The following is a 21,522-nucleotide window of genomic DNA, read 5'->3' as shown; positions in this document are numbered from 1 at the left end:
TAAGTTAATTAAGATGACATTTATGTAGGACTGAAAAGGATTTTTTCCCTATAAATTATTGAATAGATGTTTTAAAGGATTTGCTGTGAGGCTGTACCTTTGGAATGGAATAAAATTTTGATCAAAATCAATATGGGATGTTTCTATTGTACTGCTATAAAAACATAGTTATGACCATGTTGAATCCACATTTTAAAGGACCCAAAATTAGGCAAGTGCCAGTTTCATTCACATGCTATCTAGTTTTTGTGCATTTATGGTTTGTGTAACCTGTTTTTAAAGAAAACAGCAGCCCTTCTTAGAGATAGAAAAGTTATATGTGCAGAATGTATGCTGCTGACTCCCTTCCACCATAAACACAGTTATAGAAGGCAATTCTGACATGAATAATCAGTAAACTGTCCTGACGTGACTGGACTTTAATACACAAGGACTGTAAAAGTATAGATGCAGCAGACATTCTCTTATAATGGATACCTTGTCTACCACTGCTATCCAGGTGTGGGAATGAATAAAACATTAGTGGATTTGATTAATGCATTGTTACAACATGCCCATTTAATGTTCCTGAATATCACCTTTTCAAATTACAGCATTCCTTTTTCACAAGTCTGTTGAATAGCTGTCATTCTCTCACTCTTTTGGAACTGATTACTTTGTACTGTAGTAATTATTTTTCCAATGATCTTGTGTCGAAATCAGCCAGAAGACAGTAAATAGATGTAACACATACTAAACAATGCCTGTATCAAAAATTCCCCTCCCATTGGGAATTTTCTTTTCATTCACTGTTTCAATTTCCAAAAACACAACCACCATTATATTTGTATTCCTTACATATGGCGACCTGATCTTTTATTCTTGATACTGTTATCTTGTTCTGGCTTTTATAAGTTGTTTCATAAATTTTGATCAAATTGCTTTTGAATTCCATCCATATTTTTTAAAATGTTACACCACTGTGAAAGCTTACTAAAGAGAGGATAACAGTTCAAACAGAATTTAGCTGATTTATGATTTGTCCACTTTTCTTTTTGTTTGCTTCTATTCTTTCTTCTTCTCTGGTTCTACCAGGCACCTGCTCAAATGTAGGCAGATTGGCCTTCTCTCAGGACCCTGCTGAATATTGGCCTATATCTGGCTACCTGCAGGTGCCCAAGGCAAGTTTTTCTTATTTATTCATGGGATGTACGTGTCGCTGGCTTGGCCAGCATTTATTGCCCATCCCTAATTGCCCTTGTTCAGAGGGCATTTAAGAGTCAATCACATGTAGACCAGAAGCATTCTCCATCACGGTTCAGGTAATCCGGAGATGACCTTTAACTTCATTGACTAACCAATACATCACATGTAGACAAGGTAAGGGTGTCAGATTTTCTTCCTTAAAGGGCATTAGTGAACCAGATGGGTTTTTACGACAATCAACAATGGTTTCATGGTCATTATCAGACTTTTAATTCCAGATTCAAATTTTACATCTTGAATCTATGCAGAGATGACATTAATTTCTATGTGTATAACAGGTGTTTATTCAAATTCAAATTTCACCATCTGCCGCGATTCGAATCTAGATCCCCAGAGCATTACCCTGGGTCTCTGGAATACTAGTCTAGTGACAATACCACTAAGCCACCCAAGTTCAGGGTTATTTGCTGCTCACTTTTGCAGAGAAGCACATGGTATCCATTTAGCGTGGTTTTGCACTGACAATAAGGGATTGAAAGGGCTAGATATTATTTATTGAACAGCCAATCAATGGAGCCCTCCAAGTGACTCAGTAGTATTGGCTGGTAGTTCATTCCCCTTAAACGCTCAGGCCTTATTAATATTCCACTGGCAGGGGTGCAGTGTTCAATTATTCTGTGTTTGATTAAGTGAGTCTGATAACTGATCCACGCGTACTGTACTTGATTGGTTAAGCCTGGGTGTGGACTCAAAGAAAAGTAAGCAAACTGTAGAAAGATCTGGAATCCAGAGCTGGAGCATTGAGTAGACTTTTTAAAGCAATGTGAATAAAACCTGTTATACACATAGAAATTAATGTCATTTCTTCATAGATCCAAGATATAAAATATACAATAGTGGGCACCAAATAAGTACCCCAGTTTCAACCCATTAGCTGCACCTGGGCCGGTGGCAAGCTAGTTTCAGAGAATGGGGTTGGTTGGGGGGGTTGGGGGGGGAGGAGGGAATGGTGGTGGGCGGAGGGTGGGGGGGGAGGGAATGGTGGTGGGCGGGGGGAGGGGCAGTAGTAGCAGAAGTGTGACAATCACAGAGGTAGAGAGCCTGGAGAGGCAGCTTATCACATGATTCTTGTGGAATTCAGAGGACCATTCCTCACGGTCTTGAAAAAATAATTTTAAAGCTTCCATTGTTGGTCATTTTCAGCTGTACCACCATATAAAACTAGGTAGTTGTCTCACAAATTAGGGATCTATGTCCAGTGTACATCAAATGAACCTAATTTGCATACTAAAAGAACCAAGTGCTTGAAAGAATTGGATGCTCCTGCTTCCCAGTGGTACACCCCTTTCAGGATAGAATTGACCAAAGCAGGAGCAAAGCAATGAGTTCTTCCCTATGGCATTCAGGACACTGTCATCTTGTTCCCAAGATCAGGGAATGTCTCCCTGCAGGAGTGTAACCATGGAACATTCTGAAAACAAACCCACTTTCTACCATTGTCTGCCATACTGCACTAAAGTGTTAATGTGTAGCCCCGTTGCACTCCCAAATTTAAGTAAATAGATGGGAAGGCTTCGTAAATACATAGAAAATCTAGAAACATGTTCTCTGTGAAGAGATGCATGTGGTCTTGGCTTGATCTTTGCAGATAAGCATCCATGCTTCAACCCATCAGCTCCAGATCAGGCCGCCTAACTTATTTTGTTGATCTGGTTTGGCTTAGATATTCAATTCACAAAATGTTTCAGAATGATCTGTTGATTAGTTGTAATAGCTCTGATGTGTGGGTTAGTACACAATAAAAGCAGAATATGTTGTGTGTGTGTGTGTGTGTGTGTGTGTATATATATATATATATATATATATACATATATATAGGGGAAGAAGCTAGTCTATGCCAATGGCATGAAATGGGCTAGTAATGAATCGGCAGCCAATTTTTCATCGCATCAGTTATTACTTTTCATTGACATTTTAACCTTAAACCAAATAGAAATGACACCGAGACAAGGAAACAAATCTCCAAAAAACGTTTGAAATATCATTCAGTGGGAAGGAGGATTGGGCGAGGTGAAAAATAGCCCACTGAATTGGCACCACTCTTTTTTTCATGCTGCTGGCACAGACCAATTTCACCTCCATTGTCTTTTCTCGTAACAATACTAAATTTAGTGTTTGTACAATTTGTTTAAAGCACAGAACTGTTACACTTCGCAGACAGCCTGTTGGTGGAATGGGTCTAAGTATTAAGGTAAGTGTCATTCCCTGTGTCCTATATTTTTTAAACAATGATAACATCCTGTGTTAATGTGTGCAATGGCTTCTCATTGTTCACTGATTTTTTTCAGGGAGGTGCTGAACACGGCGTACCGGTTGTCATATCAAAAATCTTTAAAGATCAAGCAGGTAAACCACATAGCTTCTCATGGAAGCAGCATTCTTTTCTCGTGCTTTTCTTTTAAAACAAAACATTGATTTTGCCTGTGTGTTTGAGTTTGCATGTGCAAGAGTGAAAGATAAAATGTGTTCTAATCCTGTTGAGACTGACTGAATGAAGGATAGTTCACATGAACAAGAAATCAGGATTCAAAGCACTGCTGTGGTGATGAGAAGCATTTTCCATCATGGTTCAGGTAATACAGTGATGACCTTTAACTTCATTGACTAACCAATACATCGTTTACATTTTTGTTCTTGACGCATTGTTCCCTAATAATAGAAGCCTCAAGGATCACGTTAGCTACTTGTTCTTAATCCCTTTGGCATTGTGCCAATCAAAACATTTTCAAAGCAATAAAGTAAATCCCTTTTCATAAACAGCTTGGATGTCCCACAGTATCTGTTATAGCAGAGTATTTTTGTATTTCATCTATTAATCTCCCATTTCTAATTGGCTGTTTTAAAACTTGAGTTAGTTGTAATTGATGAAGTTACACTTTGAAATAGTGCTTTTTAAAAAAAGAATCTGAATGTTACTATATTTTCAGGTGCTACTGCAGTAGTATTCACATGCTTCATGTAATCCAGTCCATTATCCCAAGTACATTTAATTAAATGTTTATGCTACATAAATATATCAGGAACTATAATTAGAATAACTCATTTATTGTCAAGGAAGTATTCTATTATGATAAGGGAGATTTTCTTATAGTCCAAAATGCATTTAAATAAGCTGCCTGCCACAAATTTTCAGCTTCAAAAGACTAATCCATTTATTGTTCAGCTCAACATGTCAGTTTAATACCTCATTAATCACCACTTATTCAAGTATAACATCAACAGCAACACTCAAGCTGTTGCTCTCAAAATAATGAACTGCCAAGTCCCTATTTGTCATATAACCCACCCAGCCAACTTGTGTTTATCCAATATATAAATAACCTTAGGCTCATTTAAAGTAGTCTGTGAACAGAGGTAAAAAGTATATGTTTTTTTTGCATACTACTTATACTGGCAGAAAGCTGTGAGAAGGTAGTGAGATATTCAGGTGGGTGATATAAAAGTAGATGGTGCAAGTCAGAAAAGGAATGTAAACAAAATAGTCAGCTTTTTAATTTATTTTATTTCTCCACCCCACTCACAGCCTGACCTCTCTGTCCTCATGTCCCCACAAGTGCAGGTGGCTAGACAGCCCCTCATTTTCAACCTATTTATCAGCTTTTCTCAGCCTCTCTTCCTATTGTTTCACTCAAAGTTCACTGCATTTGTTTATTTTTTAAAAATCAAATTAGATTAAGAAACTGCACTGCCTGCTTCTGTCTCTCTCTCTTTCTCTTCCATACCACAAATGTTAGGAATTAGAATCTCTGCTAAACTGGTGTAAATAATTTGCATTTATATTTTCTAACTGCCAACAAAGGATAAATGAGACTTTTTTTGGCTTCTAAATGTAAAAATAGAACTGTTAGAATGAAGAAAGAGTCAATGATAAAACTCAACTTCACAAGTAGCGCAAAAAAGGCAGTACTAGATCTGCCATACACTTTACAAACTGCTCCGTCTTAAACTTCAATGAGAAGCAATGATTTTTAAACTTTTTCATGAGGTGTGAGTGTTGCTGGCTAGGCCAGTGTTGTTGCCCATCCCGTATTACCCTTGAGAAGGCATTGGTGAGTCATCTTCTTGAACCATGGTGTAGGTACGCCCACAGCGCTGTTAGGAAGGGAGTTCCAGGATTTTGACCCAGCGATAGTGAAGGAACGGCAATATAGTTCAAAGTCAGGATGGAGTGTGACTTGGAGGGGAACTTTCAGGTGGTGGTATTCCCATCTGTCTGCTGCCCTTGTCCTTCTAGATGGTAGTAGTCGTGGGTTTGGAAGGTGCAGTCGAAGGAGAGTTGGTGAGTTGCTGCAGTGCATCTTGTAGATGGTACACACTGCTCCCAGTGTGTGTCAGTGGTAGAGTGAGTGAATGTTTGAGGTGCTGGACTGCTTTGTCCTGGATTGTGCCGAGCTTCTTGAGTGTTGTTAGAGCTGCACTCATCCAGGCAGGCAAGTGGAGAATATTCCATCACACTCCTGACTTGTGCCTTGTAGATGGGGGACAGGCTTTGGGGAGTCAGGAGGTGAGTTACTCACTGCAGAATTCCCAGCCTCTGATCTGCTCTTGTAGTCACAGTATTTGCATGGCTGGTCCAGTTCAGTTTCTGCTTAACGGTAACCCCCAGGATGTTGATAGTGGGGGATACAGCAGCGAAATGCCATTGAATGTCAAAGGGAGAATGGTAAGGCTTATGACAGGCAGTCAATCCTTTATTTTTTTTTTACGCACCTGTTGAAGTTGAATTTAACATCTCTTTATCTCTCTCTCTCTGTCTCTCTCTCTCTATCTCTAGCTCGCTCTCTTTTTGCCTCTATCTCCCTATCTCTCCATATAAAACCCCAGTCCTTTATGCTCCCTGTAGCCTCCAGATTATTCCTGCCCCCCAGATTTCTCAGTCTCTTTACTTCTGCTCGTTCTCTCAAGGTACACAATCATATGTTCAATCCTCTCTTTCAAGCAAAAGATTCAATGTAAATGTAGCTAGAGCTTTTGAGATTAACCCACATCTTCAAATTAGTTTAAGGAAAACTACTGAGCATAAATTTCTAAAAATTGAAGAAAAATATTTCATCAGTACAGCTTACCAAGCTGTACCCATGCAGCCTGGGAGATTAGTCTGCACTTTGTCAGATTGTACAATACAAATTCAGGTGATATAAGTGTTCAAACTATGAAGGGTCTGGACAAAGTAGATAGGGAGAAAGTGTTTCCATTGGCAGAGATGCCGAGAACTAGAGAATGCTGATTTCAGGTGAATGGCAAAAGAACCAGAGGCGACATGAGGAAAATCATTTTAACACAGTGAGTAGCTGGGATCTGGAATCCACTGCCTGAGAGTGCAGCAGAGGGAGATTCAATCATGGCTTTCAATAGAGAATTGGATAATTATCTGAAGAAGAGACATTTGCAGGTTTCCAGGGAAAAGTTGGAGGAGTGAGACTAGCTGCGTTGCTCTTCCAGAAGACCAGAGATATGATAGGCCGAATGGCCTCCTTCTGTGCTGCAATGATTCAGTTATTCCATAGGAAGAATTTAATGCTCCCCTGCTGGCGGGTTTGCAGGCAGGGGGCTGTAAAATTGTGCGGGTGTCCTTCCTGCCACTTAGTCGTCCTCCTGAGATCTGGTTGTGATTTTGTGGGAGGTGGGCAAAGCTTAGTGTCTCCCATCCACCCTTATCCCAGTTGAGGTTTCAGTGACCAATTAATGCTACGGCCACAATCTTCAGGCTGCTGGAAGGTGGCCAGATACGGGGGAGGTGCTTAGATTGGCTGGCAGTTCTCTGAGGTGTGACTCCCCTGCCGAGCCGAGGGAAGAAGACCACCCCCACTCCAGCCTTGTTAAATGGCTGCGGGGAAAACCCGGCATCTGAAAAATACTGCTCCATGATTCTAACTCCCAGCTTCAAAGCTGTTGGAAAAAAATATCAAGTCCATGCCCATGCTTTTGGAAGAAGGTTATTCATTCAAATAAAATCACACAAAAGAGAAGTCATTGGTGTACCTTGGAGATTAATTTTCTCTATTGAAGGTGCTTTATAAATATAAGTTGCTGATGATATATTGAATCGTTTTTATGCCTTAATTTGCCTTATGTCATCTTAAACCCTTGTTTTGAACATTAAAAAATTGAATTACTGAAAAAAATACTAGTCAAAAAGAATAAAATTGAAAAGACTTGCAAAGGATTTTGAGGAAATCCTGAAGAGCGAGCCAGTGTCCAAATTGCACAATGATATTGCGGCAAATTTATATAGCAGTTTGCCTTGTCAATACAGACATAGAAATTAGACATAGCCAGTTCATCTCCCCTTTGCAGCGCCAGGTTGTAAAGGCTGCAGATGGTGATGCGTGACACCCACTGTGGACTGTATTGCAAGGCTCCACACAACCAGTCCAGGCACTGGAACCTCATCTTCAGCATCCTGATGATTTGCTCCACGAAGCTGTGAGCTGCAGCATGAACCTCTTTATACTGTTTCTCTGCTGCAGTCTGAGGCAGCTGCATGGGTGTCATCAGTCACGGCCTCTGCGGGCAGCCCTTGTCCCCAAGGCGTCCTGCAGCTTCTGTGAATCCTGAAAGACTTAAGATATCTGTGACTGACTGAGGATGTAGGAGTCGTGCACACTTCCTGGAAACCATGTGCACACCTGTAGGATGCATTTCTGGTGGTCGCATACCAGCTGCACATTCAGAGAATGGAAGACCTTGCGGTTGATGTAGGCCACCGTGTGTTGCGATGGAGATCTGAATGCCACTTGAGTGCAGTTGATTGCACCATGCACCTGTGGGAAACCAGAGATCTGGGTGAATCCAATCGCTCTTACATCCTGGCTGTGCTGGTCCCAGGCAAAATGCACAAAGTTGTGTGCCCTCGTGAATTTGGCATTCATGAACTCATGGATGCATGTGTGGGTAGGGGCTTGTGATATCGCACAGAGGTCACCTGTGGAGCCCTGAAAGGAGCCACTAGCATAGAAATTGAGTGCTGCTGTCACTTTCACAGCCACCGGCAGTGGATGCCCTCCATGCACCCGTGGTGCCAAATCCTGCAGCAGGTGGCAGATGTAACTGACCACTTCCCTAGACATGCACTGTCTTCAGTGACATTGGTTCTCAGTCATCTGCAGGAATGAAAGGCGGCGTGTATAGACCCTGGGTGTTGCTAGGCACCAACTTGCGCCGGCTCACTGTGGCTCTTCGGTGGCGTGTGCGGGAGCCCCAGCCGCCCCTTCTGAGGATGCTGCTCCTCCCTCTGTGCAGCCAGGCACCCCCGACGCTCTTTTCTCTGTCGTTTTTACTCTCTGTACGCCACAAGGCATACAGCTAATTCACCAGTCTCAGTGCTTCTGATGTACTCCTCCTACAGGATGAAAGGCAGAGACATGTGGGTTTGCATGGGTGTACTAAGAACCTGTCCTGGTTAAGTCTGAAGGCCACTTAACACTTCCCGGAGAGTGCTGGCCACCACTTGGATGGGCAGAGATTAGTGCACTGCATGGCTGCCTGAAATCCCATCCATCTCTGGCCCACTCCACCTGACCGACTGGCAGCAGCTTTGCCCATTGTTCTGCATGCTGTGCTCTCAGCTCAGGCGCAGGCATTCTCCTAACCCAGACAGCAAGGCTGCACTGTTAGCTTGAACCATCAGGGAGACTGATCCAAACCGGGATGATAACATTGAAAAAGCCTGTGAGCACCTCTACCAGTGACTGCACCATGGCCAGCTTTAGCAAGGAGATTGTACAATGTGTGCAGTCAGTCTGTACCTGAAGGGGGTGGAAAGCTCCGGAGCATTTGGTGGCACTTTGATTCCTCTGCATTTCTTGAGTGGGTAGATAAGCTAGAAGCTCGACTCCTATCATATCAATGTGACTGCGCCTGAACTGTCTCAGCTGCAGAGGAATGGCCACTTTTTTAAAGGTGTCCCTCATGCTTGGGCACTTCCCTTGCCCACCCCCAACCCCCACCCTGAATGCTTGTGTGCTACATTCAACAGCAGGGCTGTTCTTGACCCCCTCCCAACGCTCCAAGTTTGAAGTCCAACAGGCGACCATGGCGAGCACTGCACATTGTTGCTGTGCACTCACCTCAGAGCGCTCCTCAAAGTGCAGCCCGCGAATTGCATGCCTTTTATATGCTGTTACGAAACACACCGGTGTGCTTTCCCGCCAACGTGGACGGATAGTGGTGGGGGGGGGTGGTGGTGGCGGACAATTCCAGCGGGCTAGCCTAATAATGATATGCAGATGTATTATATTGAGTTTCCTGAAGTCCGATGGCGGGAAACGCTGCTTGCCATTGATGGGCTGAGTGGACAATTGAACTGCTTTCACGCTGTTGTGAACCCAATCGCACCATATTGTTTACTCATGCCACGAACATACCCAGCACCAGCAGGCACGGAAAATCCCGGCCATAGTCATTTCTTGTTTCCTCATTTCATCTAACAACCTGTTTTTTTACTTTGTCTGAAGGTTCTCTTGTTCTTCCTGGTGGTTTTTTCTGTTTCATCTTAGCGGGTTTTATAAATTTGGTACCATTAATTATTCAAATTTCTATTCACTTGTTAATTCTCTTGGGGTCCCATTTGTTGAGGGTCATAAGAGTTGCAAAGTTAATCCTACTTTCTACTCTACACAGGTGCGACCTGACCTGGTGTGTGTTTCCAACATTTTCTGCTTTTATTTTGTTTTCTTCTGTGCTTATTGTATCGCGCATGCTCATTAACATTTTAAGTTGTTACGTTTGTTCATAATTGAGAACAATGAGTTTTCCAGTGTATTAATGCTTCTCCAACATTGTTCAAACCCTTCCTTCATCTCTGGAAGTTTTCCATTATAAAATTGCATAGCTAGGCTCATAGTATCCCAGATCATGTTAAAATTAGTCATGTTATGGTCACTAACAACTCAGGGATGCTAATGCAGTTTGTTATATTGTTCTTTTGGTCACTTGCCATTACCAAATCATGGTATGAACTGCTTCATGTTTAACTAGTTTGCTTTAGATTTTTGATGAGGTAACAGAAAAGGTAGATGAGGATAAAACAGTTGATGTGTGCATATGGTCTTCCAAAAGGCATTTATAAAGTGCCACACAACAGACTGGTGAGCCAAATTAGAACTCTGAATAAAAGAGAGAGTATATAAAATTAGCTCATGAACAGAAACGGGGTAGTGAACCATTGTTTTTCGGACTGGAGGAAGGTTTATAGTGGGGTTCCCCAGGCCTCTGTTCTTCCTAGTACTTATTTATGACTTACACTTTGGTGTAGAGGGCAAAATTTCAAAATTCACAGATGACACAAAACTTGGAAGTATTATGAACTGTGATGAGACTAGTGTTAAACTCCAAAAGGACGTAAATAGGTTGGTGGAATGGGCAGACAAGTGGCAGATTAAATTTAATGCAGAGAAGTCTGAAGTGATTCATTTTCCTGGGATGAGCAGGAAGAGGCAAGATAATATAAAGGGTACAATGCTAAAGGGGATGCAGGAGCAGAGGGATCTGGATCTAGGGCTATATGTGCATAAATCATTGAAGGTGGCAGGGCAGGTTGTAAGAGCTTTATAAATAGAAGTATAAAGTACAAAAACAAGGCAGTTAGGATAAACTTGCATAAGACACTGGCTTGGCCTCAACTAGAGTATTATGTACAATTCTGGGCACCGCAGTTTAGGAAGGATGTGAAGACATTAGAGACAGTGCAGAAAAGATTCATGAGAATGATTCCATAGATGAGGAATTTCAATACCTAAATAGATTGGAGAAGCTGGGTCTCTTCTTACAGAAAAGAAAGCTGAGAGGAAATTTGGTAGACATATCCAAAATTATGAAAGGTATAGCAGAGTAGATAGGGAGAAACTGTCCCTATTGGTGGAAGGATGGAGAACCAGGGGACACCAATTTAAGCTGATTGGCAAAAGAAGCGATGGCGATATGAGGAAAAGCTTCTTTACACAAGTCATTGGGATCTGGAGTGCACTGCCTGAGAGGCAGATCCAATCATGGCTTTCAAAAGAAACTTGGATCATTATCTGCAGAGGAAAGACTTACCTAGCTTTGGGGAAAAGGCAGGGGAATGACATAGGTGTATTGCTTTCTCTTGCAGGGAGCCAGCAATAATGAGCCGAATGGCCTTCTTCTGTGCTGTAACCATTCTACAATTCTGTGATTCTCATTTCAGTTACTCAGTTAATTTATTCCTTTTGGCATTTACTGTCAAAAATGCATGCCAAAACTAGAATGAAACTGCCTGACAAGAACTGCACCTGAGTAGAGTGTAAGGTCTGGAGTGTGCTTCAAGTACATAAAATACATTATGCTTGCGATGATGTAGAAAAATCTATTTGAGCTCTCCTTTAATAATTACATTTCAAGGGTAAATACACAGATCTTGGGTGCAAATTTAACCTCCATAGCCCCACCTTCATAAGGCATCCCCACCCACACAAAGGTTGCACCAGGTCTGGAGGCAACAGTGGCTTTGCCTCTGGATCTGCAACATGGCAGAGAGATGAAGCAGAGGCTGTGGCAAAGGCAAGTCTTTGCCATGCCTTCTTTCAACTTGGTGGTGGGCTCCTCCATGCTCCTTGACAGTGGCAGGAGGCTGTCTGGCAGGCCAGTCAATGCAATCAGCCTCTACATGTACATGCCCATTCAGCCCCTTCCTAGGTGGTTCCCCACCAAAGCCCTCATCTGAGTCCTCTGCAGCAGAACTCTGTTCTCCCGGTTTGGCTGCAGCAGCCTCATTCCCATTGATTCACTGTTTGTTGACCCAACTCTACACTAGCCTCCAAGGTCAGAGCAGTGCCAGTATTTGAGCTAGTGGTTGCACATGTCAGTTCATGTGAGGGGGTTCTTCAATACTGCTGTGCTGTTTCTCCCACTCTTTCTTCTTTAGCTGCTGATGGCAGATGGCAGTTATTAAAATGGGAAGGCTAGTGTGAGGGAAGTGGGGTGGAATGTAATGCAAGATGTCCTTGGTCACACTGACAGCAACTTACCCATCATGCCAAATAATAGGATGAGGTGAGCTGAGAAGGAGCTTAAGGCATCCTTAGTATTCCCAGTGATGCCAGATGCCACGTGCACTTTGCAGCCGGCTCCATGATGCTGACAGCCATCTCTTCCACAGGGCTGACGAGATGCAGGCATCTCTGTACCTGGCCAGTTCTGCTCTGCTCCCTTCTATTAGGGGCCACCTTGTCCCGTAAGAGAGAGGGGAGAACGGCTGTGTAGCACTGTGTTTGAGTGATGTGCCTGCTGAATAGCTGGAGGTATGTGGATGCAGTGAGAGATGGGTGTGTGACTTTTAGGATTAGTAAGTGTGTGAGGGTGAGCCGGAGTGTCTATATGTTAGGCATGACTTCTAGATGCCAGGGAGTGCTGATGGGGATGGTCTGTGCAACGTTAGAGGCTGGTGATGTAATGGGTAGAAGATATCATGTGAAGATACATTCATTGACCTTGACCACTCAGGTCAGGTCATTAGACTTCTTGTGGCATTGCTGCCAGGTTCCTGGATCCAGACACTGGGAATTGATCTGTCTAGCCACCTGTACCCAATCTCTTCTAAGCATGGCCCTTGCATGTATCCTGGCCCCTGCAGAAGCATTGCACTTCTCTTCCTGCCACCTCTATCATTTAACACATCCACCATCACATCTGTCACTCTGGAATATGCTCTCTGCCCTGGAGTTCCGTATTCCATCTTTCAAATTGTAGCAATGTTATTCAGTGCACCTTCCTTTAAGAGGGACAGACTGCCTTTAAAAAGAGCAGGCTGGCTGCACCTTGTGCTTAGCACAACGCTGATCAGCAGCCTGCTGAGTATAGAGGCAGCCAACAATGAGGCAGATGCTTGTTCCTACACTACAATCATGATATTGAGATAGCAGCATCACATATGTGCTCCAGTGGAACAAGTCTAACAGGTCGCGAATCATGACCCCCATTCCTGAAAAATGGGGAAGCCAAATTTTAACCACCTGTGTTCCTGATATGGAGCAATATTCAAAGATTGTACAAGTCAGGTTGCATTATGGGAGAAACACTTTAGGATTAATTTACCATCCAGTGCTCTCCTCAATCATAGCTCTGCAGAAACACAGGATGTTGAATTTACCCACAATTATCCTATATCACACAATAATGTCTTCAAGTAGTACACACAGACTGAATTACTTTCCAAAGTGCAGTGACTGATGACATTGCATTGCATTCCACCCAAATCTGTAAAACGGGTGGCGCATTCATTTCCTCTGGAATTGTCTATCCTCAGTGTGCATTACTGCTGTTTTGTTTTACCTTTGTTTATTGTGCCACCAAGGGTTGATGAGAGCATGTGCAGGGTTAACTAGCAGCTAAACACTGTGTTTACAGTGAGTATTTATACATAGTCTACAGCTCTTGAAGTAATGAAAATTAAAACCTTTAACACTTAGAAACATAGAAAGTTTACAGCATAGAAAGAGGCTACTTGGTCCATTGTGTCTGCACTGGCTAGACGGTGAGATTTTGTTATAAAAACAAAAAACTGCAGTTGCTGGATATCCAAAACAAAAAATAAAAAATACCTGGAAAAATTCAGCAGGTCTGGCAGCATCGGCAGAGAAGAGTACAGTTGATGTTTCGAGTCCTCATGACCCTTCAACAGAACCAAGCAAAAATAGGAGAGGGGTGAAATATAAACTGGTTTAAGGGGGGGAGAGAAGGGGGGGTGTGGTTGTAGTGACAAAGAAGCAGTGATAGGAGGAGATAACCAAAAGCTGTCAAAGACAAAAGAACAAAGAGGTGTTGAAGGTTATTATCTAAAAGAATGTGCTAATTAAGAATGGATAGCAGGACAAGCAAGGCATAGATAGCTATAGTGGGGGTGGGGTGAAATAAGACTAAAAGGGCATAAAAGGTATAGACAAATGATCGGTGGAATACATTAAAAATAATGGAAATAGGTGGGAAAAGAAAAATATATATAAATTATTGGAAAAAACAAAAAGGAGGGGGAAGAAACGGAAATGGGGTGGGGATGGAGGAGGGAGTTTAAGATCTAAAACTGTTGAACCAATATTCAGACGGGAAGGCTGTTAAGTGCCTAGTCGGAAGATGAGGTGCTGTTCCTCCAGTTTACGTTGAGCTTCACTGGAACAATGCAGCAAGCCAAGGACAGATATGTGGGCAAGAGAGCAGGGTGGAGTGTTAAAATGGCAAGCGACAGGGATGTCTGGATCATTCTTGCGGACAGACCGAAGGTGTTCTGCAAAGCGGTCACCCAGTCTGCGTTTGGTCTCTCCAGTGTAGAGGAGACCGCATTGGGAGCAATGAATGCAGTAAACTAAGCTGAAGGAAATGCAAGTGAAATGCTGCTTCACTTGAAAGGAGTGTTTGGGCCCTTGGACTTGAGGAGAGAGGAAGTGAAGGGGCAGGTGTTGCATATCTTGCGTTTGCATGGGGAGGTGCCATAGGAGGGGGTTGAGGAGTAGGGGGTGATGGAGGAGTGGACCAGGGTGTCCTGGAGGGAGCGATCCCTACGGAATGCCACCGGGGGTGGGGTGAAGGGAAGATGTGTTTGGTGGTGGCATCATGCTGGAGTTGGCGGAAATGGCGGAGGATGATCCTTTGAATGCGGAGGCTGGTGGGGTGATAAGTGAGGACAAGGGGGACCTTGGTTGATGGTGTGTTGTATTTTGTATTTAATCAGTATATGCTTCTCTATCAGACATTCCAATTCCAAAATATGCAGCATTATAAAGGAGACTTGCTGCCTCGTGGCCCTGCAGACAATTGTTGGCTTCAGGTGGGAATTTTTCACTTAGTGAAATCTGCCTTGATAAATCCGTTGAGAGACACCTACCTGTACAAACAGAGATCTTCCAATTATTTCATAAAAACTGACAGTTCCAATTGATATTCTGACAGCTTCAAAGATACAAGAGGTTTTGTTATAATCCAGTTGTTAACAAATCCTATCGGTGTATCATCGAACAAGTGGGGTATTACTTTAACTACAGAACCAAAGCTCTGAGGAAGGATGAAGAAACTGTAAATAAAAATAAAATGCAGTTTGTACAATTCGAAAAGAAGACCATTGGGTCATACATTTTAATGTTTTTAATTAGCTGGTCTTAAAGGTGTTATTTAGTTCCCTCATAATGTGTGCTTCTACATCATTTGGAACGATGGTATCAAGTCTATGGCAAATACATTTTTCATTTGAATTCTTATGGATTTACAAAAGCAATCTTCTTGACTGTACAGCAGTATTGTAGGTTGCTGTCAGGCTACCCTTGTCCCTTCCCTGCCTCCAATGGCTTACTGCGGGCCTGCTGAACCCCCAAGCTGCACAATTTTCAGAAGGCTCAGACTGGCGAGCAGCAAAGGCCAATAAGAGAGGAATCCCAATTTGGGTTGAGCCTTGAGTCTCCACCTTAAGGTGCACATTGTCAACATGTCACCAATTTCATACCAATTTCCTGAGAAAATTCCATCAATGTGTTTGAAAGTTAAATAGCGAGAAGAGTTTGGAATTGTCTTTTTTTAAATTAATTATGCTTTTTGTCCTTTATGCTTGATTACTCTTTGTTTTTCTATCTCAGCCAATGCAAAAGAGCACAGCTCTCTAATCTTTCTAATGTTACATTTATTCTGTTTCTGACCATACTAATGGGACTCACCTCACATGATTTAGTTAAGAACTGATGTACTTCTTCCATATTTGTTTGCTGCTTGAAACACATGATTATTAGGTCTTCAGTCACAACTAAAGGCTCTTCATCATGCGCTCATGAATGGTGCTGAGTTTTATTAAAATTTATTCTCAGGAATGCCAACATCTATTACCCCATTTCTAGTCTCCCAGAAAAGGTGTTGGACATTCTTGTTATTGGTTTGTTACAACCAAGTGGCTTACTCAGCCACTTTCGAGGTGGGACTGAAGTCACATGAAAGTAAACAGATGAGTGTTAATAGAAAGGTTATTGTAAATGAATTTAGCAGTGGGATATCAGAATCTTTCATCTCCATCGACTCAACAAACTTGAGAAGATAGGGCTAGATCATGGCCATCGAGGTGGGTAGTTCGAATCGGGAAATTTACCCTACATACTCTAAAATGTGTGATTTTCGCTACAGGTCTGGTGCGGGTGTAGGATGCAATCAGGCCTGTCAACCCTGGGAGCAGAGCTTAAGCGGCCATGGGGGCAGGCAAATTTTACAGCACTTAGGGTACTGGGGAAGGTGATGGCGTAGTGGTATTGTTGCTGGACTAGTAATCCAGAGACCCAAGGTAATGCTCTGGGGACCCAGGTTTGAATCCCGCCATGGCAGTTAATGGAATTTGAATTCAATAAAAATTCAATGATGACCATGAAACCACTGTCAATTGTTGTAAAGACCCATCAGGTTCACGAATGTCCTTTAGGGAAGGAAATCTGTCATCATTATCTGGTCTGGCCTACATGTGACTCCAGACCCACAGCAATGTGATTGACTCTTAAATGCCCCCTAGCAAGCCACTCAGCTGGAGCAAACCACTACAAAGATACAAAAAAGGAATGAATCCAGACGGACCACCAGGCATTGACCTAGAGACCGGAAACGACAATGGAAATTGTCCTGCAAAGTCCTCCTTACTAACATCTTCAGGCTAGTGCAAAAAATGGGAGAGTTGTCTTGCAGACTAGTCATCCTTACGGAATCATACCTTACAGACTCCACCATCATCAGCAGAGGTGGCAGCACAGTGGTATACAGTCAGGAAGGAGTTGCCTGGGAGTCCTCAACATCAACTCTGGACCCCATGAAGTCTCATGGCACCAGGTCAAACATGGACAAGGAAACCTCCTGCTGATTACCAAGTATTGCCCTCCCTCGGTTGATGAATCCGTGCTCCTCCAAGTTGAACATCACTTGGAGGGAGCACTGAAGGTGGCAAAGGTGCAGAATGTTCTCTGGGTGCGGGACTTCAATGTCCATCACCAAGAGTGGCTCGGTAGCATCACTACTGACCGAGTCCTAAATGACATAGCTGCTAGACTGGATCTGCAGCAGGTGACCTCATCCTCACCAACCTGCCTGCCGCAGATGCATCTGTCCATGACAGTATCAGTAGGAGTGACCACAGCAGTCATTGTGGAGACAAAGTCCTGCCTTCACATTGAGGATACCCTCCATCGTGTTGGGTGGCACTACCACCATGCTAAATGGGATAGATTTCGAACAGATCTAGCAACTTAAGACTGGGCATCCATGAGGCGCTGTGGGCCATCAGCAGCAGCAGAATTGTACTCAACCACAATCTGTAACCTCATGGCCCGGCTACTCTAGCATTACCAGGGTCACCATCAATATGACATGTGTTGGAGTTCTGAGTATGTGTCTGGCTGCCTCCTCTGCAGGTTGCCCCCAGACTACTCAAATGCAACAAACACCAACCTATTCTGCGGGGAGAACCCATCTTCTCCTCAACCACTAAGACTGATGTAAGCATGGTCACTATCTGTTTGCCCACCCAGCATGTGCCAAATGCCCAATGCAGTAACAACACTAAGACATGGCGGGGCGGGGGGCTCAAAGGCTAGGGCTACCTGCTGGATAATATGGCCAAGGCCAACATAGTACTCATCTTTCCAGAGCGCAACAAATCATTGAAGCACTTGCGGCACTGGGTTCCTGTGCGCCACATAGCACCTTGAGAGCTTACTGCCTCTGCCACCTCCTGCCACACCTGCCTGGTCACGTGGGGGAACCGTCCTTCTACCATCCTCGGGAAACAACACCTCCCGATGATTTGACACCTCTTCAAGGAGGGCAGCAAGGCAGGCATCAGAGAACCGAGGAGCACATTGGCCCCCTGCTGGCCTACCCTGCAGCCTGACCCCCTCCTCCTCCTCTGCTCTGACCTCCTCTGGAGCTCGGTCGTTGGCTATGGTGAACAGCCTAAAGGAGACTGCCTGGCCTTTCTTTATACAGACTGCTGGTACCCCATTGCAACTGGTGGTCTGTACACACCTGCCGCACATTTGAATTTCCTGCTGTACACATGAGTCTGAAACGTGCTGGGCGGGCTTAATTGGCCCACCCACAAAATGGCGGCATGGCCTGTTTCGCCGGCGGAGATCGGCTACCCGCCCACTGACAAACATTAAAATTCTGTCCTAGATGTGGTTTCACCAATGCCCTGTACAGTTGTAGCAGGACTTGCATACTTTAATATTCCATCTGCCTTGCCATGAAGGCCAATATTCCATTTACCTTCCTAATTCTCTACTGTACCCGCAAGTTAACTTTTTGTGTTTCGTGTATGAGGATACCCAGATCCCTCTGTACCACAGTATTCTATAGTTTCTCCATTTAATCATATTTTTCTTTTCTATTTTTTCTACCAAACTGGATAACCTCGCATTTTCCCACATTATGCTCCATCTGCCAAGTTTTTGTCCACTCATTTAAAATATCTACACCCCATTGCAGACTCTTTCATGCTCCTCACAATTTGCTTTCCTACCTAACTTTGTATCATCAGTAACTTTGGCTACAATGTACACTCTATACCTTCATCTGTCATTAATATAATACCATCATATAGTAAGCATAATATATTGTTCTACTGAAGTTCTGTTCAGGCTGATATTAAAGATGCCATAACGATATTTGAAAAAGAGCAGCAAGCTCTCCCAGTGCCTTGGTTAACGTTCCTTTCTGAATATTTATGTTGAGATTATCCACTGGGAGTGTGGTGGGGTGGTCTTCCCATCCACCTGAATAACTTGATGATGACCCTGTCAAAGTTTGTTGGGCCATCCTCAATCAAAGATTTAGGTCGGCTGACAGCAGTATTTTGGCTTGTGCTTAGGAGTTTGTCATTGTGTAGGGAGAGGTGGAACACAGCTACTGCTTGGAAGATTAACATCCACCATAACTTAAATAGAAAAGGTGCTTCAAAGATAAAATTTAAAAATCAGGATTCCGTTGGAGTAGCAAATCTGTCAATGTCGAACTGCCAATCTACTGGACCTGAATCGATCACTGATTCTGCCTTGGGGCTGTAAATTCTTTACATTATGTCTCCTCCAGCAGTGCTGCATGCCGATAGAGTGCTGGTGTTTTGAGGGTCCAGTATTACCATGGAGATATTAATAGAAAATGAAATATGAAACATCATTCCCCATCATTAATACTGATCAGTGAAGATGGGGTCACAGATAGCAGAAGGGGTGGCGAGAGTTCCATTTGCAGGTGAGAGTGGGTGTTTGTCATCATGAGGTGGGGTATGCTCCGGGCGATGTCAGCGATCGCAAGAAGGGGGTCTATTCATCAAAGGAAGTGGGGGAGCAGGTTAAGTTCATAAGATGGGTCTGCTCTTTCTGGTCCACAACTGGTGCTAGAAGGGAACTCGCCTCTCCCAAACTTCAGTCTTGGCTCCACTCAGTTGCTGGGTATTGTCGACCAGGTCACGAGTTGATATTTGGCAGAACATGCACAGTGTTCCTTCTGCTTCTGCAGAAATGTCAACTAGGCTGCCATATATGTTACATTTTAAATAGCCTTGCCACATTACAGAGGAGGCTATTCCAGCTGCCTAGTGAGAGAACAAGGAAACACTGCTGCCACTGCAGCAACAGCAGCTACAGGTCTATATACACCAGGTCCTATAGGCACTATTGTCCTGTTCCCACCAGGCACGAGAGTTGAAAATTCATATTTTGTTTAAATTAAATAAAATCACCAACTGAAATGAAAAATGTGCTTTCACTATTTTATATTGCATGAAAACAAGCTATGTTGATTGAAATAAATGAACTTGATCATAGATGTTGTTCTGTATGTTGGTCTGATGTGAACTAAAGCAATTTAATGATTTGTATCAGGACTCATCTCACCAGTATGCACTTTTTAAAATTCATTCAAGGGATGTGGGCTTCGCTGGCTAGGCCAGCATTTATTGCCCATCCCTAAGTGCCCTTGAGAAGTTGCCAATGAGCTGCCTCCTTGAACTGCTACAGTCCAAGTGCTGTAGGTACATCCACAGTGCTGTTAGGGAGGAAGTTCCAGGATTTTGACCCAGTGACAGTGAAGGAACGGCGATATATTTCCAATCAGGATGGTGAGTGACTTGGAGGGGAACTTCCAGGTGATTGGTGTTCCCATGTATCTGCTGCCCTTGTCCTTCTAGATGGTAGAGATTATGGGTTTGGTCTACCCTCAGAGATAATCAAGAAATGCTTGTGCAAAAGGCACATATATCTGACCCACATCACAAGAGGATGCTTTTGTTACATCCTAGATTGCACTATCCTAAAGGTGGATTTAGTGTATTGTGAGTCAACTCCCAAGAAAGGAAGAAACTCAGATGACTTATAGACCAGCTGATGCCAATGAATGTAAGAATATATTAATGATAGTCTTGAGTTTATACCAATACCCCTCAAGGATTCTTTCTCCCAATGGAGCAGCAACTGCATTCTGTTCTCATACTCAAACTGAGTGTGCAGCTTGGAATATTTACAAGTGCTGAATTCATCAGGGATCCTTTACTTAGGCCATCCACCTTTAGCATTCCTGATAGCCATTTGAAGTGTTCAGTTTACAGTTGTTACTCTGCAAATAAGTTAACCTCTTGCTCAGGCTTGCCGGGATAAAATGCTTCAACATAAACATAGTCCTTATTCTTAATGAATTAGATTCACAGATCATATATGAACTATAATTTACTCATTTTCCTGAACGTACAGCCTTTTTCCAAGCTCCTTTCAATTAGTTCAGTTACTTCCTCATTGATGCCAGATAGTTAGTCACATTCCTTTTAGCTCCTCTTCCATTTCATGGAATATTGAGAATGAAACTCTGTGGGATTTATTCATACTGCAAGGAACAGCATCATTCTTCTAAATATATTGCGAAATTACATTTTTGAGCAATATTACTGATTGACATTTTCCTGATATTGTCATGAAACTATTAATGTATATATTACAGCAAAATATTTTTCTTTTAAAATAGAGGTTTAGTCTGTGGGTGTGTCTTAATTGGATTAAAACCAGCTAGTTTGGGTGCTTTGATGTGTACTAGTTTTGAGATGTAAGAGAATTAAAGTGCATTTGCATTTTTTGAATAGAGCATTCAAGAAGTGGGGCAAAATCTGGCACCTAGCTAGCAGAGACCAAGCAATATGTTTATATTACTAATAAAATTGGTGCTATGAAAGGGGTTTTATTGTTAGAAGAGATGGAGCTCAAAGAGGCTGGTGATACAATGAGAATTTACATTAATGAGATGTGCTGAATATAACCGATA

The 21,522-nt window shown here is 43.0% G+C and overlaps 1 protein-coding gene across 1 annotated transcript in view; it reads left to right on the top strand.

Annotated features, from left to right (window-relative positions):
• sntg2 (syntrophin, gamma 2) overlaps positions 1-21,522 on the top strand; it is a 1,105,459-nt gene that overhangs the window by 823,982 nt on the left and 259,955 nt on the right. The window contains exons 4-5 of the mRNA XM_041187804.1: positions 3,380-3,436; positions 3,534-3,591. Of these exons, the coding sequence (XP_041043738.1) occupies positions 3,380-3,436; positions 3,534-3,591 (115 nt within the window). The remainder of the gene's footprint in view (positions 1-3,379; positions 3,437-3,533; positions 3,592-21,522) is intronic.

Source organism: Carcharodon carcharias, chromosome 5, assembly GCF_017639515.1.
Source record: "Carcharodon carcharias isolate sCarCar2 chromosome 5, sCarCar2.pri, whole genome shotgun sequence".
NCBI lineage: Eukaryota > Metazoa > Chordata > Chondrichthyes > Lamniformes > Lamnidae > Carcharodon > Carcharodon carcharias.
This window is presented reverse-complemented; position numbering and strand designations above follow the sequence as displayed.